This window comes from Narcine bancroftii, chromosome 3 (genome assembly GCF_036971445.1).
Source record: "Narcine bancroftii isolate sNarBan1 chromosome 3, sNarBan1.hap1, whole genome shotgun sequence".
NCBI lineage: Eukaryota > Metazoa > Chordata > Chondrichthyes > Torpediniformes > Narcinidae > Narcine > Narcine bancroftii.
In genome coordinates this window covers 218,398,770-218,426,251 of record NC_091471.1, presented here as the reverse complement: position 1 = coordinate 218,426,251, position 27,482 = coordinate 218,398,770, and the positions used below count along the sequence as shown (strand labels likewise).

Here is a 27,482-nt window from a genome sequence, read left to right as displayed (position 1 = left end):
GGGCTTATATACATTATATACATTAATAAAACCACAAGGTTTTGTACCTTTGTGACTAACAGAGTTAATTAAATAAAAAAGGTTTTACATGCTAATCAATGGAGGTATGTTAAAACAGTGGATAATCCAGCTGACATGGATTCTCAAGGATCAAAAGTTCAATTGTTTCTGAAAAGAGCCAACACATGGGTGTTCGGTCCACAAATTCTTTCACGATCTTAAGAAGAGTGGCCTCAAAATCTGGAAAAGTTAAAAGAAATTTCAATGGAGGATCCAGAAATCCAAAACACTAATGTAGATACTATTCAAATATATGATGAGAATGATCCCATCATTCAATTAATTTGCTATCAATCTTCATGGTTTAGTTTGAAAACGGCAGTAGCATGGATTTTTAGATTAAAAGCTATACTTTTACATTTTATCAAAAAAGAAAATTTGAAGTCTCAAAGAGCTGTTACCTGACAGATGATGAGTTGGTGATTGCTGAATTGGAGATAATTTGTTTTTGTTAGAGAAAAGTGTTTGATAATGAGATATCATGTAAATGTGTACGTTATTAAGAGAGCATTATAGTCCCAAGAGATTGGCAGTAACTGATTTAAGTTTTATCACAGGCTCCTGGCCAAAGTATATCGCAGTACGTTTCGCATTTGAAGAAAATGGTGTCACTTGGTGAGTTTTCAAGTGTGCAATTGACAGAGGCACTGTGGGATCAATTTGTTAGTGGATTGGCATCAGTAGATGACACTTTCCATTTTGTAGTATTTCCCAATTTCAAAACATGCCATCTTCACAGAAATATAAGCGACAATATTCCAAATTACCATCTTATTTCCAATAAATCAAACTATATTTGCAGCTGTAAGTAGCTTTAATTCATTGATAAAAACATTTTGCATAACTTTGCATTGAAATTTTCATATGATGAGTAACAAAGCATACTGTATGATAACAAAATAAGATGAAATAAGATGATTAAGAACCATGTATGAGATTTCGAGATACATTTCTTTAAATTCCAGATCAAGCTCCACGTACACCCAGATATTACGATATATGATGTCATGGTCATACTACAAACAACGATTTTTCTTAAAGCAGTAGTCACAAAATTAACTACAAATCAAAAACGCAAGGGTTTAACCTTTACATTCCGGCCCCTAATTATTATAATAGATATTAATGACTAATATATAATTACTATTACAGAGACAAAAAATAAATATGGTAAATATAAAATTAGAAATCAAAACTTTCTGCTTCTTGTAAAAGACCGATTTTAGTAATAGGTCCATTTAAGTAACCAGTCTTGGTTTTAACCCACACTTGCCGAACAAAACCTTTCTTGTCTGGACTGTATCCATGATTTTCCCCAGCAACCAAGAATTTATTGTTGCAGGATCGCCATGATAATTACAATGTCTCAGCACACAGAATTGTTTTTAGCTTTAGACCATTTTTGTCTTTCTTGTAATAATTAAAGATATTCTTTAACCTATCTTTTCCAAAATTAATTCACCATTTTTGCTGTCCTGGTTTAGCATTTGCACATTGACAATTAACACATTTTGATATAATTCTTTTAATGAATGATGAAGCACCAAACATCCAATATTTCAGGCATAATTCTGACAACATGACTATAACCACTATGACCTGTTTTTTCATGTAAATGTTGAACAATCATTTCAGAAATATGAAATTCCTTAGCTAATATAATTGGATGTTTCACTTCTGATTTTTCCAATCTTCCTCCTACTCTCAATATATCATTTACCAGAATGGGATTTAACCTGTAAACACGACTTGCCTTTGTAACAAGCAAATTCTTCTTCAATTTTGATATCTCATTATCAAAACACTCATAACTCAGTTTGTCTGGAAATGCCAAATCTCACAGCATTTGATATGGCTCATCCCCAATACCACTCAGTAAAATGGCTCGATTAAATGCATTGAGCTCAGTATTATCTGTGTCCAAAGCAACAAAAAACTGCTCTAGTCTATCGATGTAAGAATCCACGTTCCCTCCCTGTTGAAAAATCCGAGCCTGCTGCCATTCCATCATCAATACTGTGCTTGTCCCGTACATGTATTCAACGTCTGATTAAAGTTACAATTCTCCTTAAACTAACATGTGACTAATATCTCAGTAGTACGCAGTATCATGTAATCTCTGCATCGCATCCAGCGTGTTCTGTTCCTAATGGCCCTCTCTGGTTGTTTCTTTTACCCAAATAAGATGCACAAACTTGCCTTTTCTCTTTTATACTTGCTCCACCAACCAACAAACAGATGAGAGGTAGTGTGGAGTGGACTGTAGCTTTGCAGCATGCAGACATGGTAAGAGAGAAAAAAATCGGCGCGAAATTCACTCCCACACATGGCTGCAAACTTCACCTTCCCATTCTAAAGTTTAGTCCAGGAGCATCCAACCTCTCGTCATCAGTGTTGAGTATGTTGATATAACTCACACATTCAATTGTAGGAAGGTTCAAATGAGATGCTTTATTAGACGTTTAATGGTGTGCAGCTTGCAGCCATGGAGGGCCCTCGACATGTACTAAAACATCACATAATGACATAACACACATATATCATTTGCATACATTACAAAAACAGAATCTGTAACTCAGGCAAATTAAGAGGGAGTTTGTGAAATCACTTGTATGAAGAAACATTGCTCTGAAAACTTGTGTTTACGAGATCTGAAGACATGATGTTTCAAAATGCTTCATACTGGGTTTGAAGGTGAGATGCGAGGTGCCCCAGGCTGGGATGTGGTCAAGTGCGGCTACCATGAGATGGGTGACGGGGGTTCTCAGTGGGGCCTTTGGTGACAAGCAGGCTCTTGGGAAGGAGAGAAAGTGTGATAAAGGTCTGGGCAGGGCTGTCCTCCAATGGCAGGGGAGGGAGTCCATGGAGTGATGTGCACCTCCTATCAGAAGGGGCATATCAGGGAGGAGTGGCCCATCTGTAGTGAGTGTGTTGGGGACCAGAGGAGGTTACAGAGATGGGGAGGGGTGTAGGGGACAGGAAGGAGTTACAGAGACAGTGAGGGTTGTAGGAGACTGAAAGGGGTGACAGAGTCAGGGAAGGGTGTAGGGGACTGGAAGAGGGTTATAGAGATAGGTGGGTGGGTATTGTGGAAGTGCAGTGTTTGGGTGTCAGGGTATATTTGGGGGCATTGCAGACATGTGTGAGGCCAGGGAGGGGTTTGGAGTTTTTGTGGATGTAGTCAGTCAATTTTAGCAGGAATTTATTTTTCTTTATCTGTGGTCCTTTCGGAGGCCCTCTCTGCTCTGTTGATTTGAACGCAAACCCAGCATTTGCACTGAGACCAATGCACAAGTGGAGACAACCCTTCAGTCAGCGCCCCATGCACTGAAACTCTGGTTGCAATCCTGCGGTGTTTCCCACTGTAATGATAGTGATCATGGTTGTAATGCAACTAGCAATGCCTTAAGGATTATAGCTCCTGTTTGATTATACTTGGCTACCAGCAGGGGCTGACATGGATCAAGAGACTGCAGTATGTAAGATCTGTGATAGAGACTTGCAGCCTCATGGCATACCAAATGAGCTGTTTTCAAATTCTAAAGTAAAGAAACTTTTCCTTCATCCATGTATTGTCTAAGAACTCACACATACAATTTTAAGATGAAACATGGTGTCAGAAGTGGGATGAAGGAAATTAAAAGTGAAACTTCAGTTGACAGGTAACGTGGCTGAAAATTGGAACAGATTCAAACAATGTTTTTGATTTTATTTAGCGGCAGTCGAAGCTGACACGAAAAGTGATAAAATGAAAACCAATTTTCTTACATGTTGTGGGTGATGAAGCCCTGGATGTGTATAATAGCTTCACATTTGTTGCTGAAGGAGACAAAATGAAACTGGAAAAAATAATGGAACAGTTTGAAGCATACTGCATACCCAAACATAATGTGATGTTTGAGAGGCACAGATTTTTCACGTGTACAGAAAATGGAAAAAAAAGTATTGATCAGTATATGACTGAATTGAGAAACAGAAGCAAAACATGTGAATTTGGTGGACTGACTGACTCAGTGATAAAAGACAAATTTGTGTGGTATTCCAGATAATAGTCGAAGGTAAAGATTGCTAAGAGAGCAAAATCTAGACCTGGAAAAAGCCATTGCATTCTGTAGGGCTACAGAACCTGTAAAAACGCAGGCAAAAGAGCTGTTCAATGAAACTTGCTGCAACATGGATGCAGTAAGAAAGAACAGACATAAACCATTTAACCAAAAGCATGCCAAAATGGAAAGAGAGGCATGGCCAGTAAACAAAAATGAAAGGGACAATCGAAAGCCGTCGTCGATGTGGTACACAATGCCTATCAAAAAAGTGTCCAGCAATTGGTAAAACATGCTATATGTGCAACAAAAGCAACCATTATGCCTGTTGCTGTAGGAACCAAGTGCCACAAAGCAAGGTTCATGCAGTAGATGAAAGGGGGATAGAAGAATTCTATGTAGATGTTGTGACTGAAAACAAGAAAGAAAACAAAGACTGGGTGTTGAGATTAAAAGCAAATGACATATACATTTCAGTTAAATTGGATACTGGAGCACAAATTAATGTAATAACTGAAACAAATTTTAAGAAGTTTAGACCGTGTCCAAAGATGTATGGAACAAAAGTGAAGGTGACAGGATATTCAGGTACCGATATACCAGTGCAAGGAGAATGCATGGTCAAAGTTAAACGCAAGGTCAGAGAACATATGCTAACATTCATTGTGGTATCAAAGGACATAGGCTATACTAGGTTCAACAGCCTGTGAGAAACTGAACCTGGAAAAAATGGGTCTTCATTGTGGAAAGTGAAGGAGAGACAGCCTATGATGAACTCATGACCTATGTCAGGGTCCAGGGTGCCTTCCAGGAGAACACATGATCAGAGTGGATAAACGTGTGCCACCAATAATATATCCATGTAGAAAAGTTCCATTTGTGCTTCAAAAGCAACTAAAGGCAGAGTTGGACAGGATGGAGAGCTTGAACGTGATTCAAAAGATAGATGAGCCAATGGAGTGGGTGAGTTCACTCGTCATTGTGGACAAAAAGAATGGAAAGCTTAGAATTTGCCTGGATCCAAGAACAACAAAGAGAGAACACTTTTAGATTCCGGTGCTTGAAGAAATCATGTTACAGTTTGCAATGCAAAGTTTTTCAGCAAGTTAGATACATCATCGGGATTTTGGCAGTTGAAATTGGATGAAATAGTTCAAGACTGTGCATGTTCAATAGTCCATTTGGTAGATACAGATTCCTAATTCCATTTGGAATTGTCTCAGCTCCTGAAGTGTATCACAAAACTATCCATATGGTCTATGAGCACCTGGACAGAGTTGATACCTCAATGGATTATATCATATTATGGGGAACCATGAAAATGGAGGATGATGAGAGACTAAGGAATGTGCTGGAAGCAACAAGGAAAGCAAACCTGAAGCTGAATAGAGAGAAATGCCAACTCAGGGTGACAGAACTAACATTTGTAGGAGATATTATTGGCAGTGAGGGCATCAAACCAGATCCCAGAAAGGTGTCTGCCATTGGGAACATGACAAGGCCACAACACAGAAAGGACATACAGAGGTTTAATGGAATGGTCAACTATATGGGTAAATTCATATCCAAACTCTCTGAAAAGTTTTGCTCCATTGAGGAGACAAACAGAAAAGAACATCGAATGGGAGTGGCGTCATGAGCATGAAAAGTTATAGAGCAAATTAAAGAAACTGCTCATAGAGGAACCAGTTCTGAGGTTTTATGACCCAGTGAGACCCATCAAGATATCATCAAATGCTTCACATAGTGGGCTCGGATCAATTCTTCTGCAAAATTTCATGACCGGCACCCATTGTGGATGCATCACGCTCGATCGCAGATGCAGAGAGTGATACCCTCAAATTGAAAAGGAGCTGCTCAGGATCACATATGCCTGTATTGGGACAAGCAATTAGTGCAGAGACTGACTATAAGCCCTTCATTTCATTGTTCTAAAAGCCATTAAATGAAAGTCCACTTAGAATACAAAGAATGATGATTAGGCTACCACGCTATACACTGAATGTGGCGTACACTCCAGATAACCTAATGTACACAGCAGACTCATCTAGAGCTGTTGACATGAGAGAGCCCACAAACATCAAAATGGATGAAGATGTGAATGCCTTCATGGACATGATCACAAGTGCAACTGCCCATATCAGATGCAAAAATAGAGTTCATAAAGTCAGGGACAAACAAAGGTGAAACACTAAGACAACTGAGAAAAAACATCTTGGATGGATAGCCCAACATGAAGCAGGGCTGCTCACCTGACGTTTCAGAGTACTGGAACTGCAGGGCAGAACTATCAGTGGTTGAAGACATCATCTACAAAGGAAGTAAAATCCATATCCCAGAGTGAGAAAAGAAATGCTAAAAAGGATCCATGGAGGACATCTTGGAATTGAAAAGTGCAAGAAAAGAGCACGAGAGGTGATGCCAAGAATCAACAATAATATAACAAATGAAGTGTCAAACTGTACAATATGCCATAAATATCAAGCAAACAATCCTGCAGAACCACTAAAGCCACACCAAGCACCATACAGACCTTACCAGAAGGTAGGCACTGACCTATTTGAATATCAAGGGAAGGACTATCATATAGTCACAGACTATTACTCCCTATATCCAGAGATGTCTAGACTGGACACCACCACTGCAGATGCTGTAATAACAGATATGACATGGCAAATGAGGTCTCTTCATAGACAATGGACCCCAGTTTTGCAATTCAAATTCTTACATTTTGCCTAGGAGTAGGACTGTACACACCACGTCAAGTCCTCATTTTCCACAGTCCAATGGTCTAGTGGAAAAATCAGTTCAGACAGTGAAAAAAACTGATGAACGAGGCAACAAACAATGGAATGGACTTCTATCTGAGCATGCTAGTATACGGCACAATGCCGCTTGAATGTGGTATGTCACCAGCACAACTCCTTATGGGATGTAGGCTAAGATCAACCCTACCCATTCAGGAGAATCTCCTAAAAACAAAAGAGGGGGGAGAAAGTGAGGAATTTCAAAGAACAACAGAAAGAAAAGCAGAAATATTACCTTCACAGAGGATCAAAAAACCTACTCGATCTCTGCTCTGTAAGGCTAAAAGACAAAACAAACTTATGCACTCAGAAGGGAACTGTCCTTGGTGAAGTCCAACCAAGATCACACCATTCAGACAGATGAAGGTGCCGTTCTGCGAGGAAATCAATGAGACCTTCAAAAGGGACAAACCACAGTAGGTGGAAAGATGGGTACTGTTAAACAACCTGAATGCACATCTGAGAAAACATCGTCTGAGGCAACAATTCAGATTCAAGGACAATCAATCAGGAGATTGTTAAGACACGTGAAAATCCTCCTAAGAGACTCATTGAGCAAATTTAAAGACTCCTGTTATGGAATGAAGTAGTGCTATCTTATTTGCTCTTCTAGTTTTAGTGTATGTAAATGTGAACACACAAAACAAGTTAATAAAATGTTAACAATGTTGATAATAATGAAAATGTAAATTCCTGGGGTTAAAGTTAAAATTGCAGAGTTATACAAAGAAAACATGTTAGTTAAAAGTAAGCTTCTTATGTTTTAAGAAAGGGAGATTTAATGATAATGATCATGATTGCAATGCAACTAGCACTGCTTTAAGGATTATAGCTCCTGTTTAATTATACTTAACTGCCAGGAGGGGATGACACAGAGCAGGAGAATGCAGTATGTAAGATCTGTCATGGAGGCTTGCAGCCTCATGGGCTGTTTACATCAACTTTAAAGTAAAGAACCTTTTCCTTCATCCATGTGTTGTCTAAGAATTCACATACGAATACAAAATGAAACACTGACTGCACCAGGAAAGAAAATAAATGCCCGAGGACGGAATCCCTTTAAATGCAGACAAGTGGGCTCCTGCTCCCACCTCATTCGTGCTCCAGTTGGTTGGTTCTCTCCGGGACGTGCGCCACCACTGGCCGCTGTCAATCAGATGGTGGGGCAAAGAGTTGGAAGTGCAGTCTGCTTCTGCCTCTCTGCCCCACAGCTGTCTCTCTGCTGGATTGCCAGAAATGGGGGAAGGCCCTCTCGGGGAGTGAAGGTGATTCGGCACCAGGATCAAGGCGCAGTACTGGGTCCCAGAATAGAGTGGTCCTGGGGCTTGCAACACCTAGCTGGAAGGCATTTCTCTCCAGATCCCTGAACAGAGAGCTCACATGTTCCTGGGGCTTGCAATGCCCTGCTGGATGGCGTTTCTCCCTGGGTCCCGGCCTTGATGTTCATTTAACCCGATGCCCAGCTCTCTGGGAGCCTCCATCAGCCCAAGTCTGCGCTGTGTACCCCCTGGGCAGGACTTGCATTGATTTACTCCCCCTAATCACACCCTCACGCCCCTACAGTGATGAAGCTGTTTCAGTGCTCAGACTGCTGGAAGAACTTTAAAACATCAAGTGAGTTCATGAAACACCAGTGGGTTCACATGGGGTCGAGGCCGGTCATCCGCTCCAAGTGTGGGAAGGGCTTCACCCAGTCTACCTACCTGCAGATCCACCAGCAGGCCCACACCGGGGAGAAGCTGTTCACCTGCTCTGAGTGTGGAAAGGGCTTTGTCCAGTTCTCCTACCTGCTGAGACACCAGCAGATCCACATCGTTCATCTGCCCTGAGAGTGGGAAAGGGCTTCACCCAGTCCTCTGAACTACTGAGACACCAGCGGGTGCACACTGGGGAGAAACCATTTGTTTGCCCCAAATGCGGCAAGGGCTTCAGCAGGCAATCTATTTTGCTGACCCACCAGAAAATTCACAGCCATTTGTCTGTGCCAAGTGCAGCAAGGGCTTCACCTAGTCCTACAACCTGCTGACCCACAGCAGGTCCACACTGGGAGAGGCCATTTGCCTGCTCATCACTGGGAAAGGGGTTTGCCCAGTCTTCCCTTCTGCTGAGACACCAGTGGGTCCACACCAGGGAGAAGCCATTCATTTGCCCTCAATGTGGAAAGGGGTTCACCCAGGTCTCTTGCTGAGACACCAGTGGGTCCACTCCAGGGAAAGGCCATTCACTTGCTCTGTATGGGGAAAGGGGTTCATCAGGTCCACTGACCTATGGGTCCACACTGAGGGGAAAGCCATTCATCTGACATGAGTGCAAGAAGGGCTTCACCAGGTCATGGAGCCTTCAGATACACCAGTGGGTCCACTCTGGCAAGTGGCCATTTGTCTGGTAGTTTACCCAGTCGAACAGCCTGGTGAAACCCCAGTGGTTTCCCACATACAGTTGGCAGAGCATGGAATTACCCAAACATTTAAAAATCTATAAAAATTAACTTTCTATCTTTGCTAGATTATGTGTAGAATCTCTTTCTAAATAGTCTACGTTAGCTTTATCTTGAATAGTTTGAATTAGTGCTATCAAGATGATAACCTTCCCTAGATGTTTGTATTTATTTCAAGCAGTCCCAGTTTTTATTTCAAAATATTTAAAAAAAATTGACTCTAAAATATCTTATATTTGGAATAAAATGAAAGCCAGATTCTATCTGCAAAAATTAAAGAAAGTTGTGGTCTGGCTTTACCTATTATTGGACAGTTAACCTCCGTGATATTATTTTTTGGATCTACTATTCTGATCCATTTGAACACCCTTATTGGATCAATTTGGAATCGTGTAGAGGTTTTCAATCACCTCCTCATTGAGAGCAGCTTTTTACACTTTCCAAGATTAGTCGACAAACCTTCAATCCAATACTTCATGTTACAGATTTGGTTCCATTTCAGAAACTCTTTGACGAAGATTTTTACTTTCTCTTAGAACCATTTCTCTTAATTTTTTTTCAACAGTCTATAATTGATGGTTTTGGAAAGTTAAAGGAATTGTCTCTTTTTCAGATTTGTTTACAGATAGTAGTTTAATGTCTTTTGAATAATTATCCAATAAATTGGATAATTGGATAAAGTCACATTCTTTGAGATATTTCCAAATTAGAAATTTTCTGAATATTTTGCTGCCCAATTTTCCAACATCGTACCCACTGGGTTTGATTGATAATTTTTTTCAATTGAACCCTTGTCATGAAGGTTTAATAGGTAACATTTATAATAAGCTATAAAGATTGCAATCAACTTAAAAGGGCCTGGGAAGAGGAACTCCAGTTACATCTTCCAGGGGAATTATGGGAGATTTTTTGGATGGGTTAAAACCTCCTCTTTATGTGCTTGTTATTCTTTGATCCAATTTAAAAGAAATTGGCTTGTATTTTTTCTAATGTTCACCCTTTTTGTGATCGATATAAAAATCAGAAGTGGCTTCTCCAACTCCAATGTTTTGGGCATGCCAGATGTCAGAGAGGTATTGGATAGATATTTTTTAAGACTTTGTCAGCTCTACTGGATATTGGTTTGCAACCTAACCCAGGGACTGCTCTTTTTGGAGTGATCTTTCCTGACATAGGGACGAGTTCCCACTTCTGCACATCAAGTTGCAGCCTTTTCTATGTTGCTGGCTGGAAGAGCGACCTTATTTAAATGGGAAGGTTCTAATCCACTGTCTTTGACTCAGGGGCTCTCTCAAATGATGTCACGACTAAATTTAGAGAATGTTCGGAATCATCCATTTGATGCTTCTGTTAAATTTGAAGAGACAGTGACCTTTTAAACATTATGTCCATATGACTTAGTCAGTAGAATTACGTTCCCTTCCAGATGATATTTAATTTTATTTCCTTTCTCTTTGTGGGTGAAGATCAGAAAATTAATTTTTATTAATAAATTCTCAGGAACGGCTCCCCCGTCTTTTTTTTTGAGATGAGGTGGTGTTTTATATATTTTTTTTTAAGATTTCAGATTGAGATGAGAACATAGATGTTAATTGTGGAGTAATGGCAGATGTTCTATCATATGATGTCAGAGTGATATATTTCCTCCTTTTTGATGATGTTTTCCTATTCTCCTCATGTACTGTTTACCTGTAATATGAATAAAAAGACTGAAAAAGAATGAAAAGATGCAACAAATCTAAATGCCTCTTGGTCTTGTTGTCAATTTGCAATTTGTTTTCAGGGTCAAATTTATTGTCACATGTACAAAGGTGCAGTGAAGATGTTAGCTTTGGAGCAGTCTAGCTAGACATCCCATACATAGTCCAGCTAGTAAGTCCCAGTGCAGGAGTGCCCCATGCACTGAGCTAGCATGGGGCAGAGCTCCAGTATTTTAAATAAGATCTGTTTTAAAATGTTTGTATGTGACCTGCTCTAACAAACCTTTACCAATTTATCTCCCAAAAACATTTCTATATACCTGTCACACCAGTCTGTTAAAACCCTACCCATTCCTGTCTTAAATATTTTCCACAAGGCAACCTCTGCTGCTGGTAATTGGGCAGAGAATTCCACAGATTCACCACTCTGTGAGAAGCCAACTTCCAGAATCACACAGATAGTGAGACACAAATGTGGTGGAGAAACTCACCAAGCTTTGTAGGAAGTAAAGGGTCACCAACATTTTGGGCCTCAGATGATCCTTTACTTCCTGCGAATGCTGCATGTCCTGCTGACTTTCTCCAGGAAGTTTGTGTATTGCACTCAACCCCGGTTATTTGCAGATGCTCTTGTTTTACTCCAAACAGATGGCGTCATTGTCGATCTTCAGTTTTCAGTATCCCTCTCCCACCTGGTCTCTCTCGCTTCCCCCCATCCTCACCTTATTTGTATGTTTTGCTGATTTTTTGGCATAATTAAGACAGTCAGGCCCAGAACGTAAACTGCCTATTGCTTTCTATGGGCACTACGTAACCTGGTGAGTTCCTCCAGCACTTCTATACATTGTCCTCATTATCCCTGTCCTAAATCAACTCCCCCTGTATATTGAGGCTCTGTCCCCAGTTCTGGTGTCAGCTGCCAGAGGAAACAGCCTCACTACTTCTGTCTTTATCCGATCATTTTGTGGAAAACTTTTTCAAGAACAACACCTTCCACCACAAGACCATCAGGTAGTGGTCAGTCCTGCAGAAACTGAGAGATGAGGACTCGATGGATGCAGTGGGTAAGTTCCCTGTGCAGACCACCCAGGTCAACTGGCAGGGATGTGGAGGGAAAAGGAGTGTCGATTGGGGGGGGTGGTGGTAGAGTGCCTGCTGAGGAGAGAGCCTGTGAGGGGAGAGTCCCTGCTGGGGAAAGAGTGCACGCAGTGGGGGAGACTGCCCACAGTGGTGGGGGGGGGCGGGCAGAGTGTCCGCAGGGGAGACTGTCCATGGGGGAATGGTGCCCACAGGGGCAGAGTGCCCACAATGCAGAGAGTGTCCACAGGGAGAGGGTGCCCGCGGGGGTGGAGTGTCCGTGGTGAGGGGGAGGAGTGTGCCTGCTGGGGGAGTGCCTGCGGGGTGAGATTGGGGGGGAAAGTCCCTGCGATGGGGAGTGTCTGTGGGGGGGGGAGAATGCCCATGGGTACAGTGCCTGTGGGAGGAGAGAGTCTGCAAGGTAGTGAACCCACAAGGTAGGGTGTCCGGGGGTGGGGGGTGGGGTAGGGTGTCCAATGTGAATGGTGCATGGGTGATGGGTGAGGAAACCTGTGGGAGGTAAGAGTGGGTGACATGCAATCCCATCTCAGGATCTGTTTACAGGTAAAAACTCTGAACCAAGAACCAAATGAACTTAACTCCTTGTTTCAAATAGTCCCAGAAAGTCCAACTACTTTCTTGCTTGTGCTCTTCCTGGAACCTCTCACTTTCCCTCCATGCCTTCTCCCCATCATCAAAGCTCCCTTCCGTCTTATACCTCTCCCCCTCTGCCCTCTTCTGCTCCGCCGCCTCTTCCAGTTCCCTCAGTCGGCCCGCGCGTTCCTTCACAAACTTGTGCTCAAGCTGGTTCAGCCATTCTTGCGATATCCGCTTCTGTGACTCCTGCTTCTCCCGCTCCCTCGATTCCTTCTCTGCCTCCAGCCTCAACAGCTCCTCCTCCAGAACTTGGCCGAGCAGATGGAGAAACATGGCATCAGTAGAGCGAGGTGAGGTTTGACTCCATTTTGGGTTTTGAGAGGATCAATTGGGGCATCTTGCTGGAAGGTACTGAGGTTTGGCAACGGGAGGGTGTTTGGACACCAATCCATTGGGATGCTATTCAGATGGCCAATAAGATACTGAATTGGAGATAGGTGACAGACGGCGATAGGGCGGGGTTGTGACTCAGACTGAAGGCCAATAACCAAGGGTATCAGGCCTGGTGTCCACACTAAGACTTCAAAGCTTAAGGTCCTGGGTGGTTTTTGACAGCCAGGTGCCTGCAATGAGCGGGCAATGAGGAAAGCTCAGCAGGATGTGAGGAACTTAAAGCAAAATGTGTGGAGGTGGGTCTAGGATGATCCAGAGCAGTGGAGAGGCAAATTAAGGACCACTCCATGGTACGAGGATCTACATGGTGAATGGTGGGGAGAGGTGTAGAACAGATAGACCTTAGGTACGGGACCAACACAATGAACAGTGGGGAGTGTTGTTAAACAGAGAGAGCTCATGGTATGGGGACCGACATGGTAAATGGTGGGGACAGTCGTAGAACAGAGAGACATTGGGGTATGGGGACCGATATGGTGAAGGGTGGGGAGTGTTGTAGAAGAGTGAAATCTCAAGGTTCAGGGACCGACAAAGTGAACTGTGGGGAATGTTGTAGAACAGAGACACCATGGGGACTAACATGGTGAATGGTGGGGGGCATTAACATTTGAATACCAGGCCTGTGGAGAGGGAGGTTCACTTGGTCTGACCCTGACAATGTGACAAAGGGTGAGTGATTATGATAGAGAGAGGGAGGGAGAAGGGATTGGGTACAATAAATAGTATATCTGTTCTCACCAGAGGCATCTCCCTGCTGCACCTTCCTTAAATGATCCAGTTCAGGTTTTAATCTTTCCAGGAATGTGTGAAGTACGCTCGAACCCTGCACAAGGTAAGAAACATGTCAGGGAGATTCCAGAGACTTGTTCCTGTTAATGCAGTTAACTCCAAACCAGAGCAGTAGGAGGTCAGATGGGTAGAGGCATACTGTGAGGAACCCATCCCCTGTCACCCACTCTCCCCTCCTGCGGATGCTCCTCCCAACACCCACTCTCCCTAACACCCACTCCCCCCAACACCTGCTCCTCCAACACCCGCTCCCCCTAGCACTCGCTCTCCCCATTATGGATGACACTTTCCTTATTCTAATATATCCTAATTTCAAAGTATCATCTTGTGAAGTGTGAGCTGTGATATCCCAAATTTCGATCTCTTTAATCTAACAAATCAAACTCTGGCTGTTACTTTATGTAGTTTTAATTCATTGATAAAACAGATAAACATTTTGCCTAGCTTTGCATTAAGGCTTTTATAATGATGAATAACAAAGTATTTACTGTATAATGATACATAAGCTTAGGGATATAAGATCTTAAAGAGATACAAAAAGGTATTTAAAGAGATATATAAACTTTAAAGAGATGCACGAGCATTTAAAGAGATACACAGAGTTTAAAGAGATACAAAAACTAAAGAAAAATTTCTAATGCTCTCACTTCACATCTGGTTGAATAATGAGCAAGTCGTTAGTTTGGGTGGATATTATGACATATTATAGTCACTACAGTAACACTACAAACAATAGTTCTCTTAAAGAGACAGACACAAAATTAACTAAGAGTTAAAAACACAAGGTTTTAACCTTTACATCTGTCACCCTCTCCTCTCGTGACCCGTTACCCCATCACCTGCTTTCCGTCACCTGCTTCCCCGCCACCCGCTCCCCCATTACCCGCTTCCCGTCACCCAGTCTCCCATCATCTGCTCTCCCCCACCTGCTCCCCCACCACCCACTCTCCCTCCACTAACTCCCCATCACCCGCTCCCCATCACCCACTCTCTCCATCACCCACTTTCCCCGTCACTCTCTCCCATAGAACCACAGAACACCACAACACAGACACCAGCCCCATCAGCCTTTCTAGTCTGTGCTGAACCATTTTTTTTTGACTAGTCCCACTGACCTGCACCCAGTCCATATCCCCTTGTACCTCTCCCATCCATGTACCTGTGCAAATTCCTCTTAAATGTTAAACTTGAGCCCACATTCACTACTTCAGCAGGCAGCTCGTCCCACACCCCCACTATTTTCTGTGTGATGTTTTCCCTCATGTTCCACCTTTCACCCTTAACCCATGTCCTCTGGTTTGTATCTCACCTACCCTCAGTGGAAAAAAACTGACCTATATTTATTCTGTCTGACCCCTCATAATTTTAAACATCTCTATCAAATCTCCCCTCATTCTTCTACGCTCCAGGAAATAAAGTCCTAAAGTGTTTAACCTTTCCCTAAAACTCAGTTCCTGAAATTTGGACAAAATCGAAGTAAATCTTCTCTGTATTTTTTCTATCTTACTGATATCCTTCCTGTAGTTCGGTGAGCAAACTGCACACTATACTCCAACTTTGGCCTCACCAATGTCTTTCATAACTTCACCATTTCTGGCACAGTTTGTGTAGTGGTTAGCGCAACACATTTATAGTACCAGTGATTGGGATCGGGTTTCAAATCCCGCATTGTCTGTAAGGAGTATGTACGTTTTCTCCGTGTCTGTGTGAGTTTTCCCTGAGGGTTCCAGGTTCCTCGCACCCTTCAAAAATGTACCCTTCAAAAATGTACCAGGGGTGCAGGTTAATTGGGTGTAAATTGGGTGGCATGGACTTGTGAGACGAAATGTCCTGTTAGAATGCTGTAGGTCTAAGTTTTAAAATTTTAATTTAAAAATCCTAACTCCTATACTCAATACTTTTATTTATGAAGGCCAGTATGCCAGAAGCTCTGTTTACAACCCTGTCCACTGTGATGCCACTTTTAGAGAATTATGTATCTGTATTCCCAGATCCTTCTGTTCTACTTCAGTGCCCAACCATTTACTGTGTACGTCCTTTCTTGGTTTGTCCTTCCAAAATGCAACACTTCACACTTGTCTGTATTAAACTCCATCTGCCATTTTTCATCCAATTTTTTCAACTGGTCCAGATTCCTCTACAAGCTTTGACAGCCTTCCTTGTAACACCTCCAATCTTAGCGTCATCAGTAAACTTGCTGATATAGTTTACCATATTATCATCCAGATCATTGATATAGAAAATAAACAACAATAGTCCCAGCACCAATCCCTGAGGCACACCACTGGTCATAGGCCTCCAGACTGAGAAGCAATCATCTACCACTACTCTCTGGCTTCTCCCGTCCAGCCATTGTCAAATCCGGTTCACTACTTCACCATGAAAACCAAGCGTCTGAATCTTCCTTGTCAAAGGCCTTCAAAAGTCCATCTGGACAATATCCACAGACTTGACTTCATCAACTTTCTTGGTAACCTCCTTGAAAAGCTCCATAAGAATTGTTAAACATGACCTACAACACACACTATCCCTAATCAGTTTCTGGCTATTCAAATAATTGTATATCCGATCTCTTAGAACACCTTCCAATAATTTACCTACTACTGATGTCAGGCTCAATGGCCTATAATTTCCAGGCTTACTTTTTGAGCCTTTTAAACAATGGAACAACACGAGCTACCCTCCAATCCTCACCTCACCAGTGGCTAAGGACATTTTAAATATTTCTGCCAGAGTGCCTGCAATTTGTACACAAGCCTCCCCCAAGGTCTGAGGGAATATCTTGTCAGGCCCTGTGGATTTATCTACCCTTATTTGCTTTAAGACAGCAAGTACTTACTCCTCTTTAATCTGTACAGGTTCCATGACCTCACTGCTTGTTTACCTGTCTTTCTACAACTCTATACAGATACTCTCCCCGTCACCTGGTCACCCTCCTATCACCTGGTCTCCCCAGTCACCCTCTCTTCTCTGGTCACCTGCTCTCGCTCCTGTCACCTGCTCTCCCCGTCAACCGCTCTCCCTGTCACCCACGCTCCCTCCCATCACCTGCTCTCCCCGTCACCCATTCACCCCAAGGACACCCACCCCCCCCCCCCCCCACAGAACCCCACCCCCATCATCAACACTCCTGTTACTGGGATGAACACACACCTCTGCCTCATTTTTGGTCGCCTCCTTGTATCTCCCTGTTGCCTCACTGAGATCACGATTCAGCTGCTCGTAACCTCCAGGTTGAACGTAATCACTGTTAGACAGGTTTTCCTTCACAGATTTCATCACCTCTGCCAAAATGGACTCGCAGCGACCTTGTGACTTTTTCTCAATTTCCGCCACCAGGATCTTGTATCGGGACTGTAACCTCTCCTTCAGTCAGAAAGAATTAATTACCACAGGTGCACTGTCTTCTATCTCCTCATCCCTCTCTCTCGGGGGTATATCTGTACACTGATCAGTTTCTCTCAGTCCCTCTTTCTCAAGGGGATATCTACACATTGACAGGCCCTGTGGATTTATCTACCCTTATTTGCTTTAAGACAGCAAGTCTTAGGGGATATCTGTACAGTGACCACTGTCTCTCCATCCCTCTCTCTCTGGGCAACATCTGTACACTGACTGGTGTCTCTCCAACTGTCTCACTCAAGAGGATATCTGTACACTGATCGGTGTCTCTCCATCCATCTCTCTCAGGGGGATATCTGTACACTGATCACTGTCTCTCCATCCATCTCTCTCAGGGGGACATCAGTACACTGACTGGTGTCTCTCCATCCATCTCTCTCAGGGGGATATCTGTACACTGACCAGTGTCTCTCCATCCATCTCTCTCCAGGGGATATCTGTACACTGAACAGTGCCTCTCCATCCATCTCTCTCAGGGGGACGTCTGTACACTGACCGGTGTCTCTCCATTCCTCTCTCTCAGTTGAATATTGATACACTGACTGTTGTCTCTCTGTTCCTCTCTCTCTCAGGGGAATATCTATTCACTGACTGGGTTATCTCTGACCCACTCTGTTGAGAGAGAGAGAATGCATCCCTCACCTCAAGTTCCTTGATGTACTGCCCGCTGTCATCCATGATGGATTGTGCGGTGAAAATCTTCACGGACTCCTGGTGGTAGTAGGTGTAGAGATCAGGGAGTGTGTACAGGGAGTTGGGTGGCAGTTGTAGAAGTTTGGAGAGCTTCCCATTGTAATAAGCAAGCGCAGCTTCCACAGCCTCCGTGTTCTCCCTCTGTGCCATCCACTTGACCCCCTGGTCCACCACAGGCAGTTTTCCCTCCAGGATCTCCCTGACGTAAGCTTGGAGAAGGTGAGCAAGTCCTGGCGGGGATTGAGGTGAGAGGTGTCAACCCCACTGTCTGCAGTTGCTGGGGGTACCCAGACATCCCACTATCTGCAGTCCCCAGAAACCCTCTCCACCCCATTCTCCCCACTGACTGCAGACCCCAGCTTCCCCTCACCATTCTCCCCCTGCCCCCACAGATCCCTCCCACCACCCTCCCCCTCCCCATGTACCCATCCTCTATGAACCCTTTCCCCACTGTCCATCCCGCCATCATCCCATTCCCCCACAGACCATCCCCCACCATCTCACTCCCCATTGACTATCCCCACTGTCCAACTCCCACAGACCCCCCCCACTGTTTCACTCCCCATGGACCCCATCCATACCATCCCACTCCCCACAGACCCCACTCCCCAAACAATCCAACTCCCCATGGACCATCCCCCCAAGGTTCCACACCCTCCCCCACCATCCCACACCCCAGAGACCGCCCCTTACCATCCCAGTCCCCATGGACCCCACCCTCCACCGTCCACTCCCCATGGACCATCCCTCCCCATCGCCCCACTACCCATGGACCCCACCCCACTGTTCCACTCCCCACAGACCCCAGTCCCCACTGTCCCACACCCTACAGACCATTCCCCCAATACCCCACCCCCCACCATCCCACTCCCCATGGACCACATCCCCCTATAGTCCCATTCCACACAGAACCCCCCCCCCACTGTCCCACTCCCCACAGACCCCACCCCACTGTCCCACTCCCCACAGACCTCACCCCACCATCCCACTGCCAACAGACCCCAGCCCCCCACTGTCACACTCCTCATGGACCATCCCCCCCAACCTTCCCATTCCCCATGGATCCCATCTCATCCCCAGACTCACTCCGACCGGTCACCAGGTGACCCCCGAGAACGGATTTGACCCGGCCCTGTCCGTGTACATAGTCAGAGAAGGCTTGGAATTCCCTGCGGAAATTTGGCTCCAACTCCTCTTCCTCCATCTCACCGAACCTACGGGAATCTTGGAAGTGGGCAGGGGGAGGCAGGGTGAAGCAGTGGCGGGATGGAAAGTTGTTCCGGATGCTTCTCCTCACTGCATTGAAGTTCTGGTCTCGCAAACTTTTCTCATCTGGAAAATTTCCAGAAATTCAGAGAAAGGAATGTACAGCCAAAGGTCATTCTGTCCCTCCCGTCCATCATCCTCTCCTCCTATCCCCTCAATCAGCCCCTCTCCCTCCTCTCCCCTCCTTCCTCGCACCACCATCCCTTTCCCTTTCTTCTCTCCTCCCCTCCCTCCCCATCCCCTCTCCCTGACCCTTCCATTCCTTCTTCCTCATGTCCCACTCTGCTCTCTCCCCATCTCCTTTCTCCTGCCTTTCCCTCACTCTCATTCCTTCCTGTTCTCTCCCCAACTCACCCATCCCTCTCCTCCCTCCCCACTCTCTCCCACACAACCCCTCTCCAGCATCCCCCACCCCCGGCACCAATTTCCACGCACCTTCCCGAAGTTTCAGAGTGTGTTCCAGGTATTCATCAGAAGTCACCAGCTTCCCGTCAATCACTTTGTCCAGGGTGAAATCTCGCACCACCCACACAAAGTCCGGGAAAAAACGGACAAACTCTCACTCCCCATTCTCTTTTCCCTGGGTCCGGACTTGGATTCGTTTGGACAACTCCGTGATGAATTTGGGAATGGAGTCAAGGGTTAGAACCACCACACATAGACCAGTAACTCTTCACCAATGACCCCATCACCAGGAGATGGACAGAGAAATATTAGTCAGATATCAAAATGAGGGAGAAGGACGGACAGACACCGGTCAGTGTACAGATATCCCCCCGAGAGAAAGGGATGGGGAGACATGGGTCAGTGTACAGATATCCCCCTGAGAGAGAGAGGAATGGAGAGTCATGTGTCAATGTCCAGATATCCCCCTGAGAGGGGGATGGGGATGGAGAGACACCAGTCAATCTAGAGATATCCCCCTGAGAGAGAGGGTTGGAAAGACACTGGTTAGTGCACAGATATCCCCCTGAGAGAGAGAGGAAGGGATGGAGAGACACTGGTTGGTGTACAGATATCCCCCTAAGAGAGAAGGATGGAGAGACACTGGTCAGTGTACAGATAACCCCTTGAGAGGGAGGGACGGAGAGACCTGGTAAATGTACCGATATCCTCCTGAGAGAGAGGTATGGAGAGACACCGATGAAAGGATATTGCAGTTCCCCCAATGTCCGCTGGTCAATCGATCCTTGATTGTTGTAGATGAACAGACTGCTCAGAAGAACGGCCAAGGAAATGATCATATTGTCGTTTCCCTCATCTCCCTTGTGTTTTGTGGGTGTGTGGGTGGAGTGGGGTGGGGGTTTGGAAAAACACATCAGTTCTCAGCCAGAGATGGCAATTTCCTCTGGAAACAGGAAGACAGTCCTTGATTCACCCTGAAGACTCCAATATGGTGCTGTGGGGTACCATTGGGGGCTGGGGGGGGGGGGGGGGGGCGGCAGCAGGCGAGTTGGCAGGCGAGTATGTCTTGGGTCTCCCAGCAAGGAGATAGATCTCATACCCCCATTTTTCCACCCCTCATCCCAAACTCAACATTCTTTCCCCCTCTGACCACGAGGCACACGCTTCCTCCCTCCTCTCCCACCATCCCCATCTTCCCTTCTTCTTTCCCCATCTGCCTCTTTCACAACCCCTCTCTCCTCAACCCATCTTTACACTGCCCCTCGCCACCCCCTCTCCTCCTCAATACCTCTCTCCTCACCTCCTCTCCACCCTTCTCATTCTCTCATCTGCCCCTCACTTTCATTATCCTCTCCTCCCAGCTACCACTCCGATCACCCCCTTTCTTTTCCCCACTCTCCCCTCATCACCCTCTCCCTCCACACCCTCTTTCCACACCCTTTCTCTTGCACATGTGTCGTGGAGCAGAGAGGTCTGGGGTGTGTCAACGAGCATAGGGATCTGGCGGAATACTGCAGAGCAGAGAGATCTGGGGGGGTGTTGTGGAGCAGAAGGATCTGGGGGAGTGTTGTGGAGCAGAGGGATTTGGGGGTGTGTTGTGGAGCAGAGGGATCTGGGGCAGTGTTGTGGAGCAGAAGGACCTGGGGGAGTGTTGTGCAGATCAGAGGGACCTGGGGGAGTGTTTAGTTAGTGTTGTGCAGATCAGAGGGACCTGGGGGAGTGTTTAGAGCAGAGGGACCTGGGGGAGTGTTGTGGAGTGGAGGGATCTGGGGGAGTGTTGTGTGGATCAGAGGGATCTTGGGGAGGGTAGTGGAGCAGAGTGACCTGGGGAAGTTTTGTGGAGCAGAGGGATCTGGGGGAGTGTAGTGGAACAGAGGGACCTGGGGAAGTGTTGTGGAGCAGAGGGACCTGGGGGAGTGTAGTGGAGCAGAGGGGCCTGGGGTGGTGTTGTGGAGCAGAGGGACCTGGGGGGAGTGTAGAGGAGCAGAGGGATCTGAGGGAATGTTGTGGATGTTGTGAAGCAGAGGGACCTGGGGGAGTGTTGTTTAGATCAGAGTGTTGTTTAGATTACAGGAGTACAAGTATACAGGACTTTGAAAGTGGGGTCACAGGTAGACAGGGTCATCTTAAAAGGCTTTCAGCACATAGACCATCCTCAGAGTATTGCCTCTTGAAGTTGGGGACACCACATTGCAGTTTTCTTTAGTTGTTGCCAAGGCCCAGTTTGGAGGATCATGTTTAGTTCTGGTCAGTTCAGGAAAGATGTCGTTGAGCTGGAGAGGATTGATGAGGATGCCCCCCCAGGACTCAGGGGACGCCTGAGGTGGATGGAGAGGTGGAGGAGACTGGGACTTTATATCTTGGAGCACAGGAGGAGGTGTGATGTCACGGAGGGGTACAAAATCAGAAGAGAAATAAAACAAGACAGGAGTGCACAGTGTTCTCCCGGTTCTCAACAATCTACCCCCCCCCACCAAGGGAAACACCCCTCCCTCCCTTGCGGAAACTCCACCTCCCTCACGGAAACCCCCTCTCCTTCCTCCACGAAAATCCCCCTCCTTCCTGCATGGCAACCCCCTCCACAACAATCCAACCATTTCACTCACTCACACTCAATGTCTTCTATTTTTCTTTCCACTATGTGCCCGACTCATAGTCTTTAAATGATCTTACTGTAGGCACAATATTGTGGGGCTTCTTCAGTATGGTAATGTTCTACGATTTGCATTAGAAGTGTGCTGCATGTTGAAACCACAATGTGGTGCCAACCTCCATCAATCGATTCAACATTCTAACCCTTCCTTACTCACTCCCTCTGTTTGTCTTCCATCCATGAGTCTGAAAGTCTTGAAATGACCCATCAACCTGCCCCCACCACCACCCCCGGCAATGCATTCCAGGCACCCTCCACTCCCCGTGTAAAAAACGTCCCCTGACCCCATGAACGTTTCTCCCGTCGCCTGACATGGATGTCCTCTGGTATTTGTCCCTGTCACCCCTGGTAAAAGGTGCTGGCTCTCCACCCAAGCTAAGCCCTTCATAATCTTGGAGATCTAAGTTCTACCTCCCATGTTCAATGTTGTACGATCCAAGTTCCATGATCTGTGCTCTATATTCTTTGTTCTGCATTCTTCGTGGGGACATGGTGGGCGTAGCAGTCAGCACAACGCCTTTACAACACCTGCAATTGGGACTGGGGTTTGAATCCCATGTTGTCTGTAAGGAGTTTGTATGTCCTCCCAGTGTTTGTGTGGGTTTTCCTCAGGGGCTCCAGTTTCTTCCCACCATTCAAAGTGTACTGAGAGTGGAGGCTAATGGGCGGCATGGACTCATGGGCCAAAATGGCCTGATACTGTGCTGTATGTCCAAATTTAAAAATATACATCACAGGGCTAGTGATCAGGGTTCGATTCCGGCGCAGACTGCTATCCCCATGTCTGCGTGGATTTTCTTTGGGGGCTCCGGTTTCCTCCCACACTCTACACCCTGGCTGTTGTAGATCAATTGGGTGTAATTGGATGGCACTGGCTCGTGTGTCAGTTACCGAGTTGGATCTCTAAATATAAAGTTCTATGTTCTACATTCTATGCTCAACCTGTCCTTCCTAACATCACAGTGTCCTTCCTGCAGCTTGGCATTCACACACTATTCCAAATTAGGCAGGAGTAGTCGACCTTAAAGCCTGCTCAAACATTCAATAAGGTCCCAGCTCCTCTGGCCCTTGAGCAATCTCCACCTCTCCCTTGAAAACTTCCCCAGGACCCCTTCTGTTCCCACAATGACCTGCGCCTTGGTCATTTTATTACTGGGAGGATTCGCCTTTGTCCTGGTGCCCCTCTGCCTCAGTGGGGAACAGCGCCGGGACCACTCTGTCAGCAGCTCACCTTCTCGGGATCCCCGATGCCTTCGGTGTCCAACAGCAGGAGCCGATGGCCTGCTCTCCGGGGGTGTGGCCGGGACCACATCCAAATGCCCTTGGTGTGAGACTGGACCGTTGAACCCAGTGAGAATCCTGCGAGGAGGAGAGGAGGGGAGAGAGCAAATGGGGGGAGAGAGGAGGGGGAGAGAAAGAAGGGGGAGAGAGGGGAGAGAGAGAGAGGGGGAAGGGGAGAGAGGGGGGGAAGGGGAGGGAGAGGGAGAGAGGGGAGGGAGAGGGAGAGAGAGGGGAGGGAGGGGGAGATAGGGGAGAGGGAGGGGGGTGAGAGGAGAGGGAGGGGGGAGAGGGGGAGGGGGTGAGAGGTTGGGTGATGGGGTGAGAAGGTGGTGGTGAGGAGGGGGGGGTGGGGGAAGCAAGGGAGTGGAGAGGGGAAGAGGAGGGTGAGGAGAGGAGGAGGGAGTGGGGAGAGGGGTTGGGAAGGACAGAGAATATGACAGAGGCATCAGTCCCCATTCCCCAGACTTTGCTGGATAGAAAGTCTCCCCTTCCCAGTGACCCCTACCCCAAATCCAAGTATTTCTTTGCCTCATCTCTTCATAATGCTCTCCTGTCTCACCCCTCCCTACCAGTCCCCTCCCTAACACTCCCCTCCCTCCCGCCCTCTCTCCCCACACTCCCCCTACCCCTCTCTCCCCTCCTTCCCTCTCTTCCCCTCCCTCCTTCACTCCCTACCTTCTCCTTCTCTTCCCACCCTCTCTCCTCTCACCTTCCCTCTCTCTTCAGCCCCTCCCTTCCCACTCACTCTTTCCACCCTCCCTCCCTCTTTCCACCTTCCCCTCTCCCTTCCCACCTCTCTCTCTTCTCCATTCACCCACCCTCCTTCTCTCACCGCCCCGCCTCTTCCCCTAGCCTCACACCCCTCCCGTCGGATGCACCTTTCTTCACTCCGGCGAGACGATTCAGCAGGAACGACTTCCCCAGTTCGAGCTGGGCCACACACAGCGACGACCACTAGCGGTTCGTCGATGGATTTGAGGAATGCCAGTGCATCGGGATTCATCTCCAGCTTGCCATTCTTGTTTGTGACCAGCACAGTGGGCATCGAGTCATTGTCCTCTGGCGGAGTTGTGACAGTCTCCTGGTGATCATATCTAAACTCACCGTCCATCTGACATATAGAACTTCTCAATCAATGACCCCCAAGATATGGAGGTGTTTCTGGAGGTTTGGAAACCCTGGCAAATTTATACAGATGTCCGGGAAGAGTGTGCTGACTGGCTGCATCATGGTATGGGGACACCAATACCCCCCAGCTTAAAGCCTTTCAAAAGGTAGTGGACACAACCCAGGACATCACAGGCAAAATCCTCCCCGCTATTGAGAACATCTAAAGGGAACACTCTACAGGCAAACTAGATAAAAACATGGATGGAAGGATTATGGAATGGGTGCAGGTCAGTGGGACTAGCAGTATGTTGTTTTCAGCACAGACTAGAAGGGCTGAAGGGCCTGTTTTCTGTGCTGTAGTGTTCTAAGGTTCTAATGCTGCTATTGGAGAGCAGCAACATTCATCAAGGATCCACACCACCTGGCACATGCTCTGTTCTCACTGCTGCCATCCGGAAAGAGGTCCAAGACTCGCACCATCAGGTTCAGGAACAGCTGCTACCCCTCCACCATCAGACTCCTCAACGACAAACTCAATCTCAATCAGAGACTCATTGTGAGGAAGGCCAGGCAGGGGAAGCAACATAAATATAGTCAGTTATAAGGTTTGAAATGTGTCTATTTCAATGCACGGAGTAATGGGCATGAACTAACAGAATGGATCAGTGCATGGATCTACAATGTTGTGGCTGTTACAGAAACTGGACTGGAGGATGGCCAGTTTGGCTGATGCAAGGATGGGGGTTTAGGTGTTTTAAAAGGAATATGATGGGAGGTAACGGGGTGGAGTATTACTGGTCAGGGGAACAAAGCTGCTGAGGCAGCATGGTAAAACAAATATTGTACTTGTGTGTATATGTAAATGACATGACCTTTTTTTGGTTGACCCTGCTCATGACCCCCTCCCCTTTATCTCCCATTAAGGCTATCATGCCACAACCCTGCCCCCAGTTTCGAGTCTGGGTCAATGTGAGCCAGCAATACAAGGGATGCTGTCCATCCCTTGCTAATAAAAGCCTTCAGTTCCGATTACTTCAGTCTTTGTGTAATTGATCGTACATCAGGGAGTGTCCACTGAGATGATGCGGATGGATTCAGAAATAGGAAGGGAGCTATCACTGTACTGGGAGCAGTCTATAGGCCCCCCAAATAGCCCTTGGATCACAGATAAGCAGACAGATTTTGAGATGGCATAGGAATTACAGGGTTGTTGTTATGGGAGACTTCAACTTCCCAAATATTGACTGGCACTTCCTGACTGCAAGAGGGAGAAATGGGGAAGATGTGTCACAGTGTGTGGACCAGCCAACGAGAGGAGAAGCCATCCTGGATCTGGTTCTGGGGAGTGAACCTGGTCAGGTGGCAGACCTCTCGATGGGGGAGTGTGACCAAAACTCCCTGAGCTTCAGCATAGCTATGGATAAGGATAAAGACAGGCATAATGGGAAAGTGCTTCAATGAGGAAGGGCTAATTATGAAGGGATGAGACAGGAACTAGTGAGAGTGAATTGGAAACTGATGTTCAAGGGTGAAAGCACGGAAGTAACGTGGAGGTAGTTTAGGGACCACTTGTGCTGGGTTCAGGATAGGTTGGTCCCACTGGGGATAAGGAAAAGATGGTAGGAAAAGGGAACAGTGGCTGATGAAATAGGTCAGACAACTAGTCAAGAGGAAGAAGGAAGCATATATTAGATATTGAAAGCAGGAAACAGGAAGGGCTCATGAGAAGCATAGGGTAGACAGGAAGGATCTTCACAAAGGATTCTGGAGAGCTAGATAGGGGGCCTTGGCATGTAGGATGAAGGAGACCCCAAGGTGTTCTATGGGTATGTGAAGAACCGAAGGATGATGAGAATGAAGGTGGGGCTGCTAAAGGAAGCAACGTGCTTTGAGGTGGAAGGGGTTGGGGAGGTTTTAAATGAATAGTTTGCATCAGTGTTCACAAGAGAAAAGGACCTTGTTCAGGGTGAGGTCAGAATAGAACAGGCCTGTGTGCTGGACAGTGTGGAGATTAAGGAGGAGGAAGGAGGATCTTCTTAAAAACATTGAGATTGATAAGTCCCGTGGCCAGATGCAATATACCCCAGGCTGTTGTGGGAAGTGAGAGAAGAGATTTCTGGGGCAGTAGGTACGATCTTTGGCCACAGGGGAGGTGCCGGAGGATTGGAGAATGGAAAATGTTTAAAAAAGCTAATTGGGAAAATCCTGGGAATTACAGACCGTTGAGTCTAATGTCAGTGGTGTGTAAACTGTAGAGGAGGATTCATAAGGACAGGATTAATGAGCATTTGGAGAATTACAGCCTACTCAAGGATAGTCAGCACAGCTTTGTGAAGGGAAGATCATGCCTCACAAGCCTAATTAATTTTTTGAGGAGGTAACAACAGAAATTGATGAGGTCTACATGGATTTTAGTCAGGCATTTGATGACATCCCCATGAGAGACTCGTTTAGAACGTCAGGAGACATGGGATCAGTGGAACCTTGGCTGGGTGGATAAAAAATTGACTTGCAGGTAGAAAGCGGAGAGTTGTCGTGGACAGAACGTATTCTGCCTGGAGGTCGGTGACTAGTGGAGTGCCACAGGAATCTGTTCTGGACCCCTGCTCCTTGTGATTTTTATAAATAACCTGGGTGGAAGGATGGGTCAGTAAGTTTGCAGATGATACCAAGGTTGGAGGAGTTATGGATGGAGCTGAAGGTTGTCGA

At 46.2% G+C, this 27,482-nt stretch overlaps 2 protein-coding genes across 2 annotated transcripts in view; one reads left to right on the top strand and one right to left on the bottom strand.

The window, feature by feature from the left end:
• Window positions 1-3,175: 3,175 nt before the first annotated feature.
• LOC138758131 (zinc finger protein 239-like) lies at window positions 3,176-11,084 on the top strand. The gene has a single exon (XM_069926628.1). It carries the CDS (start codon window positions 8,476-8,478, stop codon window positions 8,737-8,739), a length of 264 nt encoding a protein of 87 aa, XP_069782729.1. The 5' UTR covers window positions 3,176-8,475; the 3' UTR covers window positions 8,740-11,084.
• Window positions 11,085-27,482, bottom strand: part of LOC138758126 (guanylate-binding protein 1-like) — a 17,137-nt gene continuing 739 nt past the window's right edge. Inside the window, 8 exon segments of the mRNA XM_069926622.1 lie at window positions 11,085-13,029; window positions 13,913-13,997; window positions 17,117-17,329; window positions 18,008-18,288; window positions 19,145-19,390; window positions 19,760-19,948; window positions 20,481-20,589; window positions 23,614-23,741. Of these exon segments, the coding sequence (XP_069782723.1) occupies window positions 12,683-13,029; window positions 13,913-13,997; window positions 17,117-17,329; window positions 18,008-18,288; window positions 19,145-19,390; window positions 19,760-19,948; window positions 20,481-20,589; window positions 23,614-23,694 (1,551 nt within the window). The 5' untranslated portion in view covers window positions 23,695-23,741 and the 3' untranslated portion in view covers window positions 11,085-12,682.

Bases quoted from the DNA above. Each gene is read 5' to 3' on its own strand.
- LOC138758131 (XM_069926628.1), top strand. From the start codon at position 8,476: ATGAAGCTGTTTCAGTGCTCAGACTGCTGGAAGAACTTTAAAACATCA.